Source organism: Vombatus ursinus, unplaced genomic scaffold (assembly GCF_900497805.2).
Source record: "Vombatus ursinus unplaced genomic scaffold, bare-nosed wombat genome assembly UNPS02007344.1, whole genome shotgun sequence".
Classification (NCBI taxonomy): domain Eukaryota; kingdom Metazoa; phylum Chordata; class Mammalia; order Diprotodontia; family Vombatidae; genus Vombatus; species Vombatus ursinus.
Window position 1 is genome coordinate 6,906,646 of NW_020947122.1, and position 18,965 is coordinate 6,925,610.

The 18,965-nt window shown below is 38.9% G+C and overlaps 2 protein-coding genes across 3 annotated transcripts in view; both read right to left on the reverse strand.

The window, feature by feature from the left end:
* The window catches only part of MAML2 (mastermind like transcriptional coactivator 2), a 423,598-nt gene extending 418,698 nt beyond the window's left edge, over positions 1-4,900 (reverse strand). The window contains exon 1 of the mRNA XM_027849354.1: positions 2,969-4,900. Within this exon, the coding sequence (XP_027705155.1) occupies positions 2,969-3,508 (540 nt within the window). The 5' untranslated portion in view covers positions 3,509-4,900. The remainder of the gene's footprint in view (positions 1-2,968) is intronic.
* Positions 4,901-7,852: 2,952 nt separating this feature from the next.
* CCDC82 (coiled-coil domain containing 82) overlaps positions 7,853-18,965 on the reverse strand; it is a 51,447-nt gene continuing 40,334 nt past the window's right edge. For both annotated transcript variants that reach the window (XM_027849400.1, XM_027849401.1), the window contains 2 exons: positions 14,649-14,834; positions 7,853-11,171 (listed from right to left, as the gene is read on the reverse strand). In XM_027849400.1, coding sequence (XP_027705201.1) covers positions 11,106-11,171; positions 14,649-14,834 — 252 coding nt within the window. In that variant the 3' untranslated portion in view covers positions 7,853-11,105. The remainder of the gene's footprint in view (positions 11,172-14,648; positions 14,835-18,965) is intronic.

An 18,965-nucleotide genomic window follows, 5' to 3' on the forward strand; every position in this document is an offset into this window, starting at 1 on the left:
ATATTGAACACGTCCAGGCCACATAAATCTGCATACATCTAGAATGTCAATCATTTTAAGAGTTTTGACACATGTGCTAAGGGAAAAAAGGACATTTTAAAGTGGGACTTTCTGAGAATAAAGGTTAGCCTAGCTTAGCTGACTACAGATTTAATGTGCCCGGTGAATCACTCCCAAATGACTTCGCCTCTCCTTGGACACAATGTTATCAAGGTTAATACAGCATTTACATCCCCATCTCTATATACCATGCTGAGTAATGGAGCACCAAATTTAGAAGACAAAACCTAAATGGAATTTCCAATAACCAAAGGGGTGGGGGGACACAAATTCCACAGAATATCACATTTTCACTGAAAACCAACCACTAAGAAGACTTAAGAAAGGTGCTTAAGGCTCCTTTCACTCACTTTTGTAACTGTATCTTTCAGGAAACTTTTCCAATTCTTTGTGCCCAAGGAGGACCCATATTTGGAAAAGACAAAATTGATTCACTCAGGAAAAAGAAGTGAGTACTACAGTCGGGTAAGCCTACAGCTGAAGCAGAGCATCCTTTCCTGCTTCATATGACTCTAAGGTTCCCTAGGAACACTGAAAAATCTTAGTAATCCCAGAAGTTTGTTTCCTTTTCCATTGCCAAATACCAAGAGTAAAGATACCATTTTTGCTGGGCTCTACATCCAGCCCCCAAACCATCTGTCCTTTACTAGTGGAAAGCAGAAACCCCTTCATGATCATTTTATAAGAAGGTTTTAGGGAAATTACTGCCAAGGCAGGGGTTTTTCAGTCTTCCTAAAAAATCCCAAAATGTACTTTCTCTCCCTCACCAGTCTTGGACAGAGAGCAGAGACTAATCTATTCTACTGTCTGTTGGGATGGGTGCCTCACTCTTGGTGGATCATACATAGGCACACTGACCAGGATTCTAGACAGCACACAAAGCTGTATTCTTAGTAGACTTGAAGACAGATTATAAATTTACTGTAGGAGACAATCAATGCATTTATATATTCTAGGACCCCAGATGCCTATGACGCACACATAAATACAAACCCTATTTTTTTCTTCATTGGTTAAATGAAGCCCTCCAACCTTTCCCAACCCCTATCTTCAATTACTCACTTCATATGAAATATGAAATATTTTTTCGTATTTCATGTTCTCTTGCACAAACCAAATTCCTGTTACCCTCTGAGGGATCTTGATTCACTGGCTAGTAATAAAGCAGGTAGTAGAGGGAAAGGAGAATCAAAGACGATGAAGGAAAAAAAAGCCAGGAGATCTAAATACCAAATATTTATCACACATAGATCTCTCAGTAATGCCAAAATGCCAGATTCCCAACCCCTAAGAAAAATTTGGAGAGTGAAAATAGGGGTGACAGTGGGCCCCATAAATACTTCAGGGTATTCAGGGGTAGCTTGGGTAGTTGTGCCATATAAAAAAAAATAATAATAATAATTAATAATAATAACTTGCATTTATAGAATACCTACTATGTGTCAGGCTTTACAATTATCTCATTTGATCATCACAACAACCCTGGGAGGTAGGTGCTATTGTTATACATATTTTATAGTTGAGGAAACTGAGGCAGACAGTGGTTAAATAACGTGCTCAAGGTCACACAGCTAGGAAGTGTCTGAGGTCAGATTTGAACTCAAGTCCTCCTGAATCCAGACCCAGTGCTCTATTCACTGTGGTATCTAGCTGCTTCTTATAGGTATCGTGGCTGCCATCTGTAGCAACCAAACCCAAAGCACATTGTCTGGGCCATTCAACAGGTGACTTGCATCTGCCTTCTCATCCATTCCAGTGGGCTTCCTGAATACTTTAGTGTTGGCTTGCTTGGCCATTTCCTGTGGCTGGCTTTCATTAGAGTTGGCTGAGGCTGAATTGAGCTACGCTGTGTGAACAGATGCAAAGCATCAGTGGCATAACAGAACTTGGGGATGTTGTGGGATGGGGCGCCACCTTCCATTCAAGGACCACTGACCAGTTAGCTACATGGATCTGGGCAAAGCCATACACTCAACTAGAGGTCAGGTGACTGTGCCTGGCACCAAGAGCCAATGATTGAAAAGATCCTCCCTCTGGGACAGGGTGTGTCTGTGCAGCTGGGGAAGAATTCCAGGCCAGAAACTTAATCAGACCCTTCAAGTATGATATCCTGTCTCTGTTAGCAGCCAACAACTGGGCACTTCCTTAGAAGATGTTGTGCAAATACACCTTTGTTCATGTGTATACTGACGCAGGCAGGTTAGTCAACTATAACTTCTCAGGGTTAGTTGAGTGGTCTCATTTGCTCATAGTAGGAAAGAAAACAGGCAGGCTTTAGAGTAAATTAAGCAACAGACAACAAGGAAACTAAACCAGAATCAAACTTTCCTTCTATTTCAAAACCTCCTTCCTAGTCCATTTTCGGGAACTTTTCATAAGAATTCCTGGCTGAAAGGAATTAAATATTTGCTCTGCAACTACAGGTAGCCACAGGTATCCTCAAAACTGAAAGATATGGGGCAGTCTGAGAAGAGTTCACAGAACTAAAATGGAGTAGAGGTGACCAAATGTGTACTTTAAAGCAAATGAATGACTAGTTGGGCCTAAAGGTGTTTCAAATCCATCCTCATGGTACATGCAAAGAAAAACACCAACTAGCACAGAAAAAGAGTTGCGATAGAGGTTTGACCAGGCCTTCCTTGCCAAGTTCAGCCTGCTTCTACATTCCATGAACTCCAAAGATGCCTAGAAAAGATGCACAGATTCTGATGGGGAGGTCATCTATAGGTGGAGGAAACAATGTGAACATCAATGTACATGACAGGTGATATTTCAAATCCATCTAGTCCTTGCCTTTGAAGGGAAGACTCCTCATCAGACACCCAATGGATATCCATTTCCAGCACAAACCCAAAGCTACCAAAGACCACCAGATTCTTGTGAGAATGAGTAGGAAAGTGTTGCTTACCGCAATCAGGGCTGAGTTCCTCTGGTCCCCAGTAGCTGAAGTGGGAGGTGGCTGCTGCTGGTGCTGCTCACCATTGATCCCACTCCCACCAGAGTTACTGCCATTGTTGAGCAGGTGCTGGGGGTGGTGGTGGTGGTGGTGATAGTCTGGTGGAGGTGGTGGAGCTGGCGCTGCTGCTGCTGCTGCTGCTGCTGATGTTGGAGGGGGAGGAGCGGCTGTGGTAGGAGCTGCTGCAGTGGCCGTGGCATTGGCATTAGCCTTAGCGTGTTTGCCACCCTTCCTTGAACCCTGACCATGCTGCACAAGACTCAGGAGCTGCAAGGTGCTCTCCCGTTCTCGGTCTGAGCTCTCTGCTCGACCCCGCTCATAGCGTCCCTCACAGCTTAGGTGATGCTGGCGGCAGATGGCGATGCGGGCACGCAGACGTTCCACGATAGCACTGTGTACTCTGGGGGCAACTGAGCCTCCTCCAAGGAGCCCTGCCCCAGGAGCCCCCCCTAACCCACCTGCTGGGGCCTGAGGGGGAGCTGTGTCCCCCATCCTATTGGCCACAATGATTGCTGCCTCTGAGATATTATGGTGGTTAAATCTGGCTAGTTCTGGAAAGTTCTGTTTTCAATAATAATAATAATAATAATTATTATTAACAATAATGATATAGACTCTGTTTTTAGTGCCACATGTATATTGAGTAAGTATGGAGAAACTGAGGCTTGGAGGAGGAGTGAAGAAGTTAAGGGGTGGAGGAATAGCCTGATGGAAGAAGGGTGGGGAGGAAGCCAATTGGAAAGGCTAAGTAAGATGACAACAAACCCTAATCAATTTACTCTAATTGCATCTGACAGCTCTGGAGAAGTTGGGCAGAGTTGAGAGATTTTTTTTTTTTTAAACCAGGCTGACAAGAGCCACTGCGTACTTTGCAAATGTTATAGGATACAGGGTTTAGCTTTAAGGACTCAGGAGTTGTCAAGAGAAAGCAAGACAGAAAGAAGTTGAGGGAGAGAGAGGTTAATCAAGACCTGGACTCCCCCACACCCCCCTTACCTACTTGTTTCTTATATTTCTTTATGGGGAAATTTCAGCAAAGAAGCACAATGCAAAACTGCCTGGATTCATGACCTCACCACAGTCACTTTTTCTCATGTTTTAAAAAAAAAATGTGCTGCCTTTTGAATAGAGTTTAGAAGGCGAGAATCGCAATGTGCCAACAGGAACTACTGTCTTTTTGGTTTTAATTTCTTTTTTTCTCTCCCTCTTCCCCTCTGTGCTCCCTATGCTTCCTCCTTGTTTGGTTACTGTCGCTGCTGCAACAGAGCTCCTCTATTTCGTCTCCCCCCAAAAAGAGGGAGACAGTTTCTCGGTTGTTCTCAATGTCAATAACTGGACTTTCAGACCATGCTCTTTTCTTCCGCGAATCCAGTCACTGGTAAGAGCCTCATCTCTTGTAAGGTTCCCTTTGCTTAATGAAAGCAACCTGAAGTAGCTAGCCAGGCAGATCACTTAGCGCATAGCTTTCCCGCTTATGCTGCTCTTCCCCACCCGAGCTCTATTGAGACACAGTATCAACAGAGAACAACTCTTCCCAGAGTAATTTACAAATGATAGTCCAACTTACAAACTTCCAGCGTATTGCACCAAGTAACGTCCAGTCACTTTCCTTTCTGTTTTTGTACATTCCATCCCCGGCCAGTTGATCTGCGGGGTTTGGACTCGCAGTGACCAATGTGAATCTCTTGGATCGCTCCGATTTATATATGGAAAAAAAAAAGTAGCTGGTATTTTCCTTTCTCTTTCTCCTCTGTTGTTAGTCGCTTTGCTGACACTCGCTTCACTGCCCGGAGTCACGGAGATACACAGGCTTTCATTGTGCTCGGATAGGAGAGAAAGAGAGAGAGTGAGACAGAGAGAGAGAAAGAGAGAGAGCCAGCAAAGCTGCAGATGGGGGGGGGGGGGGGGGGGGGGGCGGGGGGGGGGGGGGGGGAGGGAGAGCAAGCTTATTTGGAGACTCCCTGGTGGATGGCTGGTGCCACTGCACCAGTGAGTAATTAATTGGAGATGGGCAGAAGGGAAAGAGGAGCACAGAGGGCCTCCCAGTGGCAGAAGAAGTAAATCAGAAAGAGCTGTTCTTGGATGCTCAACTGAAAGAATTCTGGTGGGGGAAAGCTAGGGAAATTCCCCAATCTCTCTCCTACTAGCTCATCAGCTCTAAATATTGAAGAAATTCCCAGCCAGGGAATATGTTCTCCCTTTCAAACTTACATCTTCCCTCTGAAGATTCCGTTTTCATTTTTTTTAAATATTGTAAGGGAACCATTTAGTAGCTGCCACATGGTGATGACTAGGACATCGAAATTACTGACACTAAAAACAGCAATAGTCACTGTAGGTTGTAAGCTCGTGGAAGGCAGGTGCTGTTCCTATAGATCAGTCTGGGGAGCAACACAGGGAAACCAACATTTAGTAAAATGTTTTATGAGGGATCATTAAGTGGGTTTATCCATTCCTTATAACTAAGAAGTAGGGCAGCTAGGTGTTGAAGTGGATAGAACACAGGGTCTGGAATCAGAAAGACTCAGATCTTTCTGAGTTCAAATTTGGCCTCAGACACTTACTAGCTGTGTAACCTGGGGCAATTCACCTAACTCTGTTTGCCTCAATTTCCTCATCTGTAAAATGAGCTGGAGAAGGAAATGGCAAATCACTCCAGTATCTTTGCCAAGAAAACCCCAACGGGATCACGGAGAGTCAGATTAGACTGAAAAATAACTGAACAACTCAACTAAGAAGTAGACTGCTGTTCTTTGTAGTCCATGAAATTGCTGTGTACCACCTAAATTCTCCAGGGACTTTCAGTGAAGTGTTTGCATCTCTTTGGTATATGAATGAAATCATAAATATTTGTGTGGACACCAGATGGTTCCTCAACAGCTTAAAATGCATTTAAACCTATGGTGTCTTTAGGACAGATTCTTTTTTTTTTTTCATTTTCTAAGACTAGGTCTTTGATGTAGGTGTATCAAGGTAGGCTAACACTTTTTCTGCTTAGAGAGTTGATCCCAGCCCTGGAGAATGAGAGGATGTGACTTGCCCAGGGTCATTTGACAAACCTGTATTTGAGTTGAACCCGGGTCTTGCTAACCCTACTCCAGCTCTCTAACTATTCCACACTGACTCTGCATTAGCAATGTTTACAAACTTGTAAATTAATTAATTGAATTGGTAAGGTAAAGGGGAATGCATTGAGACTATGGTTTATTTATTTATTCATTCATTTTTATTTAAATATTTCAGTTCCCCATATAGTAGCATATTTCTCAGGTTTTGGTTTTTGTTTTTTTTCTCCACAGACTCCTGTGTTGGTTTGGAACTGGGTAGACATTAACTCCAACTGAAAAAAAAAATCTTTACTAATCTTTTCATTGGTGCATAATTTAAAAGTGTTTAAAATAAAGACAACCTTCTTTTTATCTGTCCCTTATACTTCCCAGGTTCAATCCCCTTAAGGTCAAAAGGGCAGAACTTGTAAAAAGATTTTGTGAATCCATGAATGTATGATAAGATGTATGGAAAATGATTACTTCATTTACACCTAAAAAGTTAATATGATGAAAAACAACATAATCAGATTTATAAAATGTCTCTACTACCAGTCCTGGAATAGTCTGGCTTTATGGATATAAGCAAGCAGTTTAGGGAATTAAATTAATTTTTCTATAAAATTGTAAGCACTAATCCTTGTGCTAAGAAACTTTTTTTTAAGTCAAAGATTCATAAATTATGCAATGATAAAATTTCTATTTTGTGTTCCAGGGGTATGGATGAAAAATCTATCTACTTATTTATCTATTGTACCCATAGACATTTAATTTCAAGTACACATTCAATTCAATTCAACAAATATTTATTAAGCACCAACTGTGTGCAGAGCACTGTTTGGGAGCTGAGAGATACAAAGTTTAGATAAGACATGGTCCCTGCCCTCATAGGGCTTACAGTCTAGTAGGGAAATAAGACACATACACAGACAACCATAATGTACAATAATACATAACAAGTGCATTAGAGCAGTGCAAAACAAAGTGCCATGTGAGGTACAAAAGGGAAGGTCATCACTGACAACAGGGATCAGGGAAAGCTTCTAGGAAGAAGGTGGCATTTGAGTTGGGCTTTCAAGGATGGGTAAGGAATTCAAAAGGTAGGGAGAACATTACAGGCATAGGGAACAGCTTAAGCGAAGGCACAGAGGCAAGAGAGCACAGGGTGTGTTAGGGGAGAAAGAGAAGTCCAGTTTGGCCAGAGCAGAATATATGGAGGGGATTAATGTAAGATAAGGCTGGAAAGGTAGGATCATAGGATTTAGAGCTAGAGAGACCTCAAAGATCATCTAGTCCAACCTCCTCAAGTTACTGAAGAAGAAACTAAGGACTAGAGAAATTAAATGACCAAAGTCATATAGGTAGTAAGTAGCATAGCCAGGATTTGAACTCAGGTCCCCTGACTCCAAACCCTGTGGTCTTTCCACCTCACCATGTAGAGGGGCACCAGGTTGTAGAGGGCCTTGAATACCAGGCAAAGGCATATGAAGTTTACTCAGTAGGCAACAGAGAGCTACTGAAGATATTTGAGCTGAGCAATATGACCAGACCTATGGATAAGAAGATAACTCTGGCAGAAGCATAATAGCTGACAATTATATATGTGTGTATATATATATATATATTATATATATATGTAACACTTTAAAGCTTGCAAAGCACTTTACATACAATATCTCATTTGATCCTCACAACAACCCTGTGAGGTAGGTACTACAGGTATTACTATCCTCATTTTATAGATGAGGAAACTGAGGCTCAGAGAGGTTAAGTGATTTGCCTATGATCACACAACTAGTAAGGGTCAGAGCCTGGATGTAAACCCAGAACCTCCTGACTCCAAGTTTAACACTCTATCCACCATACTATGCTAAAGGATAGTTAGAAAGGGAGGGAGTTCATAAGAATGAATCAGGGGAAATGGTAATAATGTCTATACGGGGTAGTGGCAATTGGATAAAGGGAAGATGGCTGTGAATGATATGGCTGTTGAATCCACAAGACTTAGTGACTAACTAGACAAAAGTCTGGAAAAAAAAAGTCCAAATAACCCTAAGAATCTGAACATAGAAAGACTCAGTGAACGCATGTGCCAATGGCAAAAAACAGAGAAGTCAGAGGAAGGAGCAAGATTTAGCTTGGGGGGGGGTGGGGGGAGTGAGAGTGGGAGATAGGGGTGGTGGGAGATAACAAGCTCAGCACCAGACATATTGAGTATGAAGTGCCAGTGGGACATCTAGATTAAGATATCTTGGAGGCAGCTGTATATAAAGGTCTAGAACCTAAGAAAAAAAGTCATGGTTAGAGACACAGATTTGGGAATTATTTCAAGTAGAAATGGTAGCTTAAGCCATGAGTAGAAACATGAGTGCCATAGTAGAGACTGTAGAGAGAGAGAGAGGGGAGGGCCAAGGCTATCAGAAAGAGGATGAGTCCTAAAAGGAAACTGAGAAACATGAAAAAAGAATTAATAAAGTAGAAGAGTGTTACTAATGGTTCCTAGGGCAAACCACCTATGGGACACCTCAGGGACTAAGCTTCAACCTTCTAGCTGTCCTGACTTAAGAAGGCCTCATAACTGAGCCTCACTGGGGGTGAAGGGGGCGGAGTGGAGAGTGGTTCAGGGTGGCAAGCCTAAAGAATGAGTGGCTTACATAGTCACTTAGCACTACTATTCTCTCCTCAAACAATGCTACTGGGCAAAAGGAGAAGGCAGATCCTTAGACTACAACTATCCAACAAAACACTTTGTCCTTCCTTTCCTTTTTTTCCCCTACTGCCACCACCAGTCTCCATTTATTTGATTTAGACAAACATATTCAAGCACTTGAAATTGTAATAACTATTTTCGGAAAATCAATACTCTTATAGGTAGTTCTTCCCTCACCCCTATTGGGTGGCCCATGAACTAGTTTAACAAGTTCACAAACTCTTTAAGTTCTTTCAAATACTACAGAAATGATGTATCTACTATTATTAATAGTAGCTGAAATTTAATAATGCTGTGGATATTTCTATGTTATCAAAATTCTTAATTTGCCTACAGACTGCTTTTTGTACAAACTATTTTTCTCCTCACCTGACTGGCACCAAGTGTACCACCTAACAGCCTGTCCCTTTCTGATGGTTCATAGTGGTTTTTCTTTAAAAATATTTTTAAAAATCCTGCTCCTAAAAACTTTTCCTTTTTTATTAGGTAAAACAAATACTGAACTTTGGAGTAGGAATGGGAATAATGATCTCAGGATTTTAAAAGTACTATAGATATCTGAGAAGCTACTCATAAGTACTTCTCAGCTGCAGCCACACTGTTATTCACTACATAAAATGCCTCGGCTCACTAGACTCTTGTTGTATTTCAAGAATTATCCAGTCTGGGCACTTTCCTGGCCTCTCTGTTTTGCCCTGGACTTTACAGGAAGGGTAGTTTCCAGAGTCAAGAGTCAAGTACAGTAGAGGAAGCCAATGTCTTTGTTTCTCCTGCTCTTCTTTGTTTCAATTCATTTATCGCATTTTATCTTCTCATACTCCATCTACCTTTCACCTTGACTATCACTTCTCTCCCAATCTCTCCTTGCTTAAACAGTTCCTCTCTGAACAGTTTAATCCTCTTATTCCAACTCTTTGTTTCCTTCCCTAGAAAGCAGCTAGGAATTATTTCCATGAGCCATCCAGAAGAATGAAGAGGTTTGCAAGTGAAATTTCAGTCATCCACACTTTTAAGACTATGTGCTCCACAATACTGTTATACATTGACAAATCCATTCTATCTTGTGGGATTTTTTTTTAGTAGGTTACTATGAGAGGAGCCATATTTAAGAAATGAATTGAAAAAATGATAATTAAGGAGTCTTTAATAGTATCCAGCTTTAGACACCAAAGCTTCATTTGACTCTGTCCTTGGCGTCTATGCCATGGAACATATTGTTGAGACCATATTATAATGGTGTCCATCTGATACTTCCTGTATCTAAGCCACATTGGAAAAGGGCCAAGATGAACTTATGTTATACTGAAGTCCACACTACAAAAGCTGGTCTTACTTCAGAGGGACTCCCAAGTACAAAAGACAAACAACTGACAAGGCCCATTTGTTTCCTCTGAAACTGTACAACTTATTTCACCAGTCTAAACTGGATTTTTCTAGATTTGGCACAAGACAAAATATACTTTCTAAGGGTATTTTTTGGCTAAAAATCACCTTTGACATTTTTACATCTCCACAGATTAAATAAACTTAGATATGGGAACATTTACAATTTAAAAAATATAAAATATATACCTCAATCATTTATATCTAGGCTTAACACTGAGCAAGCACAAAGAAAGAATATCCCATATCATGAAAGGACACTACATTAAAGTATTCCTGAGTGTGAGGATTTTGAGATACTGGAATGGACTAATAAGAGGTCTGAAATCCCGTTTGAGGGGATATTTAAGAACACATATGACACTATTCTGTCTAGGGGGTTGAGGTACAGTCCTGCAGTGGTTAGATGCGGGGGGTGGGGGGGGAAGGGGAATAAACTGAAGGTCTACTGAGATTTCTTCCAGCCCACTGATTTAGTTCATAGCATGAATAACATGTTAGTGAAGGTCATTTAATACTGCAAGATGGACAGGCAAAAAGTTTTGGGAGAGGGAAGGCAATAAATACACATAAATATTTAAGACCAAATACAACTTTAAAATACAACATATCTCCATCAAACTGGCATGAAATTAACAACTCATATATACTTGACACATAGTAATCTATTACACAGTCACTGGCATGATTTTAAAAATACACTGATTAGCTTTTAAAAAATTATTTAGCATACGCTTTCTATGTACCACAGATAAAATATTAAAATAAGATCACTGATTTGATTTCACAAAAATTAAAATGGACCTATATATTTAAAAACAAGAGCTTTTGCTATGAAAATCTTCAAAAATGTGCAAATATATTCAGCATGGTATGCAGAAACAAGTACTCATTGTTCTTCATGTTCATCTCAATTTTACAAAATCTTCTCCAAAGGAAGTGTTACAACTTAGTCAAACTTCTCATCATGAAAGTAATCCGCAAAATTGAGATATTCTTCAAGTTGATCATATTTCTGCACATACAACAAAAATAATGGTTATTTCACAGAGGGCAAAAACCGATCGAAGATGAATTGAACCTCATTTGGCATATAAATAAGAGTAGCATTAATTGTAATTCGTGGTGAAGGCAAAAAGAGCCAACAGTATAAATGGGGGCCTTGATGGAATCAAGGATTTCCAGTTTTAAGAAAAGTAAAGGGAAGTTTTTTTTTTTTTAAGGTTGAACCTGTGATTTCAGTTGTGTAAGGAACTCAATGCTGAAAATCCCTACTCTCATGAAGATCAGCAACTTAATGTGAAACCTAGAGTTTTAGAGAGTTGCACGGAATACTGGGGAAGCTAGGTGTCTTGGTAGATAAACAGTACCAGGCTTGGAGTCAGGAAGACTCATCTTTCTGAGTTCAAACCTGGCCTCAGACACTTACTAACTGCATGACTCTGGGCAACCTACTTAACCCTGTTTGCTTCAGTTTCCTCATCTGTAAAATGAGGTGGAGAAGGAAAATGGCAAACTACTCCAGTATCTTTGCCAAGAAAAGCCCAAATGGGGTCATGAAGACTCGGACACAACTAAACAGCAACAATAACAACAGGGGCACTGAGGATTAAGTGACCTACTACAGTTAGTATGTGTCAGAAGCAGGACTTCAACCCTAGTCTTCCTGTGCCCAAAACTGACTGTCATTCCAGTATGTCATGCTGCCTCTCAAAATGTAAATATAAAAGTGAAAATCATAGTTTTTCAGCTTTCTCTTTCAAGCAACATATTTTTACCCAATTACCAAGATCCTAACAGAAGTGCAACTATTCAATCAACTCAAACCCGTGTTTACATAATGTAGTATGTACACAATCTATTTATGAATTACTCACAACTACAAAGAATGCTAATTGACACACTATCTTTATTTCCTGCTTCTTATATGCTCTCCCAGAGAGTAACAATATTCTACTAAACTACCTAGGAAGTTTCAGCACTTATGTGCACCTTAAAGGAAAAAAACATGTTATAATTTTGATGTGTTACATCTTTTCTTTCTCTACTTAAAGTAGGCAGTATGTACTTTTATGATTTTATAATATATTTTGATTTTCCCATGTTTTTATTATATTTTGCTGTAGTTTGTTCCTTTTTCAATCACTGAAAATCATGCTCTTTCATTAACATCAGAGTAACAACAGTTATTCTGTTTTTTTTTTGAACATGAAAATAAGGGAGGAATAAGCGGAATGAGAGAATAGCCCATTTGACAGGTCTCTGGGAGCATATCAGGAGATATCCATAAATAGGATAATATCTATTAATTTAGTACAGTGCTGGAGCCTTTTCTGGGAAGAAGATAAATTGGGGTTGGGGAAAGTAGGAGAAAGGGACTGTAAAGGAAAACAAGGAGAAGAAAAAATACAAGTAGGAGGAGGGAATAACATCATCATATAGTTTGAGTCAGGTAATAGGGATGGATGTGTTTGGAAAGCACAAGCTAAAGCTAAAGAGCATTCAGATAGCGGAGAATGGCAGGGATAGTGGGGGACTGCAGCAATTACACTGAGAGGGTACAGGAAGGGAAGCACTGTGCATAGATGACCCAGAGAAAAGGATAGATGTATCCTTTCAACTTGAGAATGCCAGGATCCTTTACAGCTTTTAAATTTAATTGCAGCATGGAGGGTGCATTAGAATTTATCTGGGGTTTAAAGTATTTAGGTTTAAATTAAGTTATTTAAGAAGTCCTAGAGACAAAACATTTTTAAGTGGGAAGAGTAATAGTTGAGAATAAAATAAAGATCTTTTAGAGCATTTAGCCCTAGATACACATAACCTTGAGATCCCTTTAGTGTCAAATGTAAAATGATATTCTTCTTAATATAATATGATGCAGTTGTCTTCCTTCACCATGAATAGCCTTTCCTTTTCTAGATGCAGGAACTGAGTCACTTCTGTTGTCCCAAACTTCTGGGACAGCTTTTCTTAAACTTCCTACAAGGTATGTGATTGGCAAAAGATACCGTTTCTAGAAAATGTTTCCATTTCTTGATCTTCTTTAACTTTTTAAAAATTACTGTATGTTTTTATTTAGAAAATTTCTTTCTAAAAAAGGGATACAATCCTCTATTGAAGCAAAGATGCAAAAGGTAAGTCTTCAATTAGGTAAGTAAAGTAGATAAAACAATAAACAATAACAAAAGGAAATAAAGATTAGATGCTACCTGGGAAGGTGGTGGCAGAAGTTGCTGAGTAGGGCATGGATCTCCCTTCTCTTCTCTAATACAGATGATAAAACATAGAGGTGGATGATGAAGAGTAAGAAAGGTAGGAAAGAGTAGAACTTGTTTTCAGAGGAAGAAAGCAAAAGGTAAAAAGCTTAAGTAAAAAAAGAAAGAAAGAAAAAAATCTAAGAGGTCAAAATGAGAGTGGTTGTAAAGGAGAGCATGGAGGAAGGATAATTACCAAAGGGGAAAACCAACAACGTCATTCCCTGTGGGGATAGCCCTACAAAGAGGAAGAAATGAATTGAGTAGTTCCTACTTTTTTGTTCCCTTTTTCTTCTTCCCTTTGCTTAGTACTATGGAGAGTTTGTTGTCAAAATTAACTTCCCTTTATTTCCTTTCTACTAAATTTCCTCTAAATACCCTCAGGCATTACAGAGGTCAGTAATTTATTAAAAATTTAGGATAAAGCCCTAGCTAGAAAACTTATGTTTACTTGGAAATCTATTTGTCATGTCTTAAGCATTTGTATTACTAGATATGATTGAAAAGACTGTTATTACATTCTCTTTTTTAAAAATGTAAAATAAACAATCCAAACAGCTATCTGACCACACCAGAGTTTGTAAGCTGCCAAGAGATCTTTAGAAGGCTAGGTATACTTTTTAAAACCATCAGATATATCCCTGCTATCAAATTTACTACCAATGAGAAGGAGGGTTAAAAAAAATCAGTACTGTGGCCTGAAACTTCTGTATTCCTCTTCAAATTCAGTTCTAGTCCTCACTAATTAGCTCTATGTCCCCAAGAGGAGGATGTGGGTGGCAGCAGGCCTAGCCTCAGGTGCCTCCTCATTCCCAAGTCACATGAACTAGTCTAAAGAATAGAATGCAGACAGGCACAGGTTAAATCTTGTACTTTGTCAAAAAGGGGGAAAGGTGGACTCACTAAGTATAAAAGACAACATGAGTGTAAAGCAAGAAGGTAGAGGCTTTATTCTACTGACTTTGTAATATGTCTGCCACAGTCTCACTGCCTCTTAAAATTATTTGATAGAGTGAAGGCACTCATGTCTTGAGTGATTATGCAAGAGAAAAAAACACAATGTGCATGGAAAAGGCTTATATGGGGAGAAGAGAAAATAAAGAAGAAAGGGTGAGATAGGGAGAACTGTTTTAAATTTTGTTTTCTCTAGTTATTTCCAATTGCTGGTTAGCTGTTAAACACTCCTTACTGAACTGAAAGGGATCACTGTTATAATAACAAAGAATACAATTTACCTCCTGAATCCAGCCACTCTCTTTTGACTGACTGAAAATTCGTTCCACAGTTTCTTTGACCTGTTCATCTTCAACTTCTTCAGTCTTTGCAATAGAGCAACATTCCTGGTACAACTTGTATTTGAAATGTTTCAGCTGGTGGTAAATCCTAGTACGATCAGCACAAACTTTGCCAACCTTTAGAACCTAAATTATGAGACAATACAGAGTTATCTGACTAGTGACAACATTATAACCTGTTTTGCATATTTATTGTATACTTACATATTTTGATATTGTAATTTACTTTGATAATAAACTACAACCATTACAGGTCCTAAGGCTGACTAATTTTGACAATTTTACTAAAACTATTACTTTAGCTGCCCAATGTATTGTTAAAGGCAACATAAGAATATGATACATATTTATTAAAAAAGAAAATGCCTGGGCTCCAAGAATTTTCCATACAAAATACAAATAGAAAAAATGCTTACGTTACTACTAAGATTTTTTTTTAAACATCTGGCACTTCTCTTATGGATTTTGCAATGGATTTCTCAATGGATTTTCCAAATAGCTAAAAGTGTATTTATTTCAGCTTTAGGCTAAATTGTATCTCACTTTAAAAAAAAGTTTGTCTTTTGAAACTTTTTATTGCTATGAAAATATTTGAAGGAGGTGTGATTTCTTCAATGTCAGGTAAAAGTGAAGGAAATCCTCCTGTTAATACAAATCACCACAGGAGAGAGTTTTTAGGAAACTGCTTGGGTCTCAGAGCAGTAAAATGACTTGCTCAATGATTTAAGTGTCAGGAGTGATATTTGAATCCACATTTCCAAAGCAAGCACTATTCATGATGCCACACTGCATTTTAAAAAGTTAGCCAAATTTTATTTTATTGTGTTACAGCATTTCATGACAATTAGAGATTAAGGAAACTATGCATAGGTTATATATGCTTATGGATATACTTTTATTTAAATACAGATCTGTGATTTCATCCATGGAGCTAATCTAGACTCTCCCTCAGTGTCTGAAGCATTGAAATGTTAAATGATTTGCCCAGGGTGACAAGTACAGCATGTGTCAAGAGCTAGCCTTGAACTGGGGTCTTTCTAACTCTGAGGGAAACTCTATTACTACTCTATGCTTACTCTAGACAAAGTACCAAGAGCAAAGTCATTCTTAAAACATTGCACTCAGAACTAAAGGTCTGATAAGGCAGGGTATAAGGATTATCACCTGGAAATTATGCCTTTCTTAAGGCAGTCCAAGATCATGCTATTTTTTTGTTTTTGTTTTGCCAGTCACATCACAGGACTGATTCAGACTGAGCTTTCAATCACTGAAATCCCCAGATATTTATGAGATAAACTGCGATCTAGTCATGCCTCCCCCATCTTATACTTACGAAATTCATTTCTTGAATTCGAGGGTAAAACTTTACATTTATATCTATTAGATTTCATCTTATTGAATTCTAGCTTGCCAAAACCTTTTTGGACTCTAATTTTGTCATCTTGTACATTAACTATAATATTTAGCTTTGCATAATCAGCACATTTGATAAGCATGCCATTTATACCTTTATTATAGTCACTAATAAAAATGGCAAACAGCACAGGGCAAAAACCAGCACCTTGTCTTACAAGGTCCCGTAAGACTGATGTCAAACCTTTAATGATTACTATGAATTCAGTCATTCCAACAGTTCCAATTCCATTTAACTCTATGGTGACATACACACAAAACTGTATGGCCATATCTCTCCATCTTTTCCCACAAGAATAGCATGAGCTAATTTATTAAATGTTTTGCTAAAATCAAGGTAAACTAGATCTACACAGCATCTTCATGATCTAACAGATAAGCAACCCTGTCAAAAAAGGACATAAGGTTATTTTGGAATGACCCCATTTCTTGTGAAGCTCCACTGGTTTTTGTACATACCATTTCCTTTTCTAGACATCCACTAAGCAAGTTGTCAATAATAACTTACTAAGTACTTACTATGTGCCAGGCACTGTACCAAGAAATGGGAATACTAAGAAAAGCAAAAACGTGGTACCTTTTATGCAAATAACCATGTACATATACAGTATAAATAGAAAGCAATCTCAGAGGGAAGGAGCTAGCAGAGGAGAGAGGGAAATGCCTCCCACAGGGGGTATTGAGATGAATCTCGAAGAAAATCAGGAAAGCTAGGAGGTAGAGGAGGAAGAGGGAGGACATTCCTGGAAAAGAGGATAGCCAGGGCAAATGCAGGCAGGAGATGGAGTTTCAGGTGTGAGGAACTAGTAGGTCACTGGAGCTGGATCAAAGAGCACATGGAAGGAAGTAAAGTATAAGAAGACTGGAAAAGTAGGAAGGGGTCAGGTGATAAAGGACTTTAAATGTCAAATGAAGCATTTTCTATTTGATCCTGGAGGTAATAGAGAGTCACTGGAGTCACTGAGTAGGCATATGCCATGGTAAGACCTGCCCTTTAGTGAAGGATGGATAGGCATGGGGAGAGATGTGGGGCAGAGAGACCGATCAGAAGAGCTAATTAGGGTCTATCCAAAGGTAGTGGCTGTGTGAGTTTGGAGAAAGTGATGTAGTGAAGGTAGAAAAAAGTTCTGATAAAAGATTGGATATATGAAGTGAGTTCAAGTAGAGAATCACACCAAGGTTGAAAGCCTGGGTGGAGCCCTTAATAGTAACAGGAAAGTTGGAAGAGGAGAGGGTTGAGTATGAAGGTGGAAAGAATGAATTGTGTTTTGAACATGTTGAGTCTGAGATGCTGTAATATCCAATTTGAGATGTCCAAAAGGCAGTTGATGTGGTGATGTGGTGGTACTGAAGCTCTGGAGAGAGATTAGTGCTTGACATATAGATGTGGGAACCATCTGCATAGAGTTAATAGTTAAACCCATGGGAGATGATAAAATCACCAAAAGATAAAATATAGGGGAAGAGAAGTCCTACGACAGAACCTTGGGGCACACTCACATATAGTGGGTGTGACCTGGATCCAGCAAAGAAGAATGAGAAGGTACAGAAAGATAGAAAGACAGCCACGAAAAAGTACTTTCATGAGTATCCAGGAAGATAGGGTGATTCAAAGTATCAAAGGCTACAGATCATGAACAATGAAAACTGAGGAAACGCAATTAGATTTGAAAATTAAGAGATCATTGATAACGTTCTAGGGTTTGTTTCTTTTTAAATTAAATTTTATTTTTTAAATAAGAAAAATCTACTTTTTCTCCCTCTTACATGCTCACTGGAAAGGAAGGGGGAAGAAAAACAAAATTCTTGTACAAATACACATGACCAAGCAAAACAAATTTTCACATTGGCTATGTCCAAAAATATATATGTTTCAATATGCATCCTGAGTACATAATCTCTCTGTCAAGAAGTGAGTAGCACGTTTCATCACATTCCTCTAGAATCATGATTGGTCACTGAATTGATCAGAATTCCTAACTCTTTAAGAGCTGTCTTTACAATGTCTTTATTCTATAAATTGTTCTAGTTCTGCTTACTTCACTCAGAACCAGTTCATACCATGTCTTTCCAGGTTTCTCTGAAATTGTCTTCACCATTTTTTATGACACAATAGTATTCTATTACATTAATACACCACCATTTGGTCAGCCATTCCTGATCACTTCCTCAGTTTCCAGTTCCTTGACATTACAAAAAGAGCAGCTAGAAATATTTTTGTGCATATGGCTCCTTTTCCTATATCTTTGATCTCTTTGGGGCATTCTCTTTGGAGAGAATAATTTCAGTTGAATGATGAAGTCATATGCTATGTTCTAGAATTTTGCAAGGAACTGGGATGTAGCTCACTGGATTATAATTTATAGACTCTGTTTGTTTGGGGAAAGTCAGAAAATTTGCCCTTTCTCAGTCCTACAGCACTACTGTATATCAGTCTTCAGTCCTAATGAATGGACAAATCCATTCAATACAACCTTTCAAATATAACTATCGGTGGCTCATCCACCAATTTTTTCAGTACTCAGGGATACAGTTCTTTTGTGCCATGTGACCTGAATTCATCAATTGTAACTAAGTGATCTCTTACTATGTCCTTATTTACACTGCGTATCAGCTCCCTATGTACTGTTTTTATTTTGCCTTTTTTGGTCCAAAGGTTATTTCCTGTGATAGAAGAGAATCACGATAAAGAAAAAGATGAGAAAATAATAGCTCATTTTCATCTATAACTTTAGCACTTTAAGATTTGTAAAGTGTTTTACATAATTATTTCATTTGCTTTACACATCAACCTTGTGAGGTAGTGTTTTTGTTATGCTGAATGTATATTCAAAAACACTTATT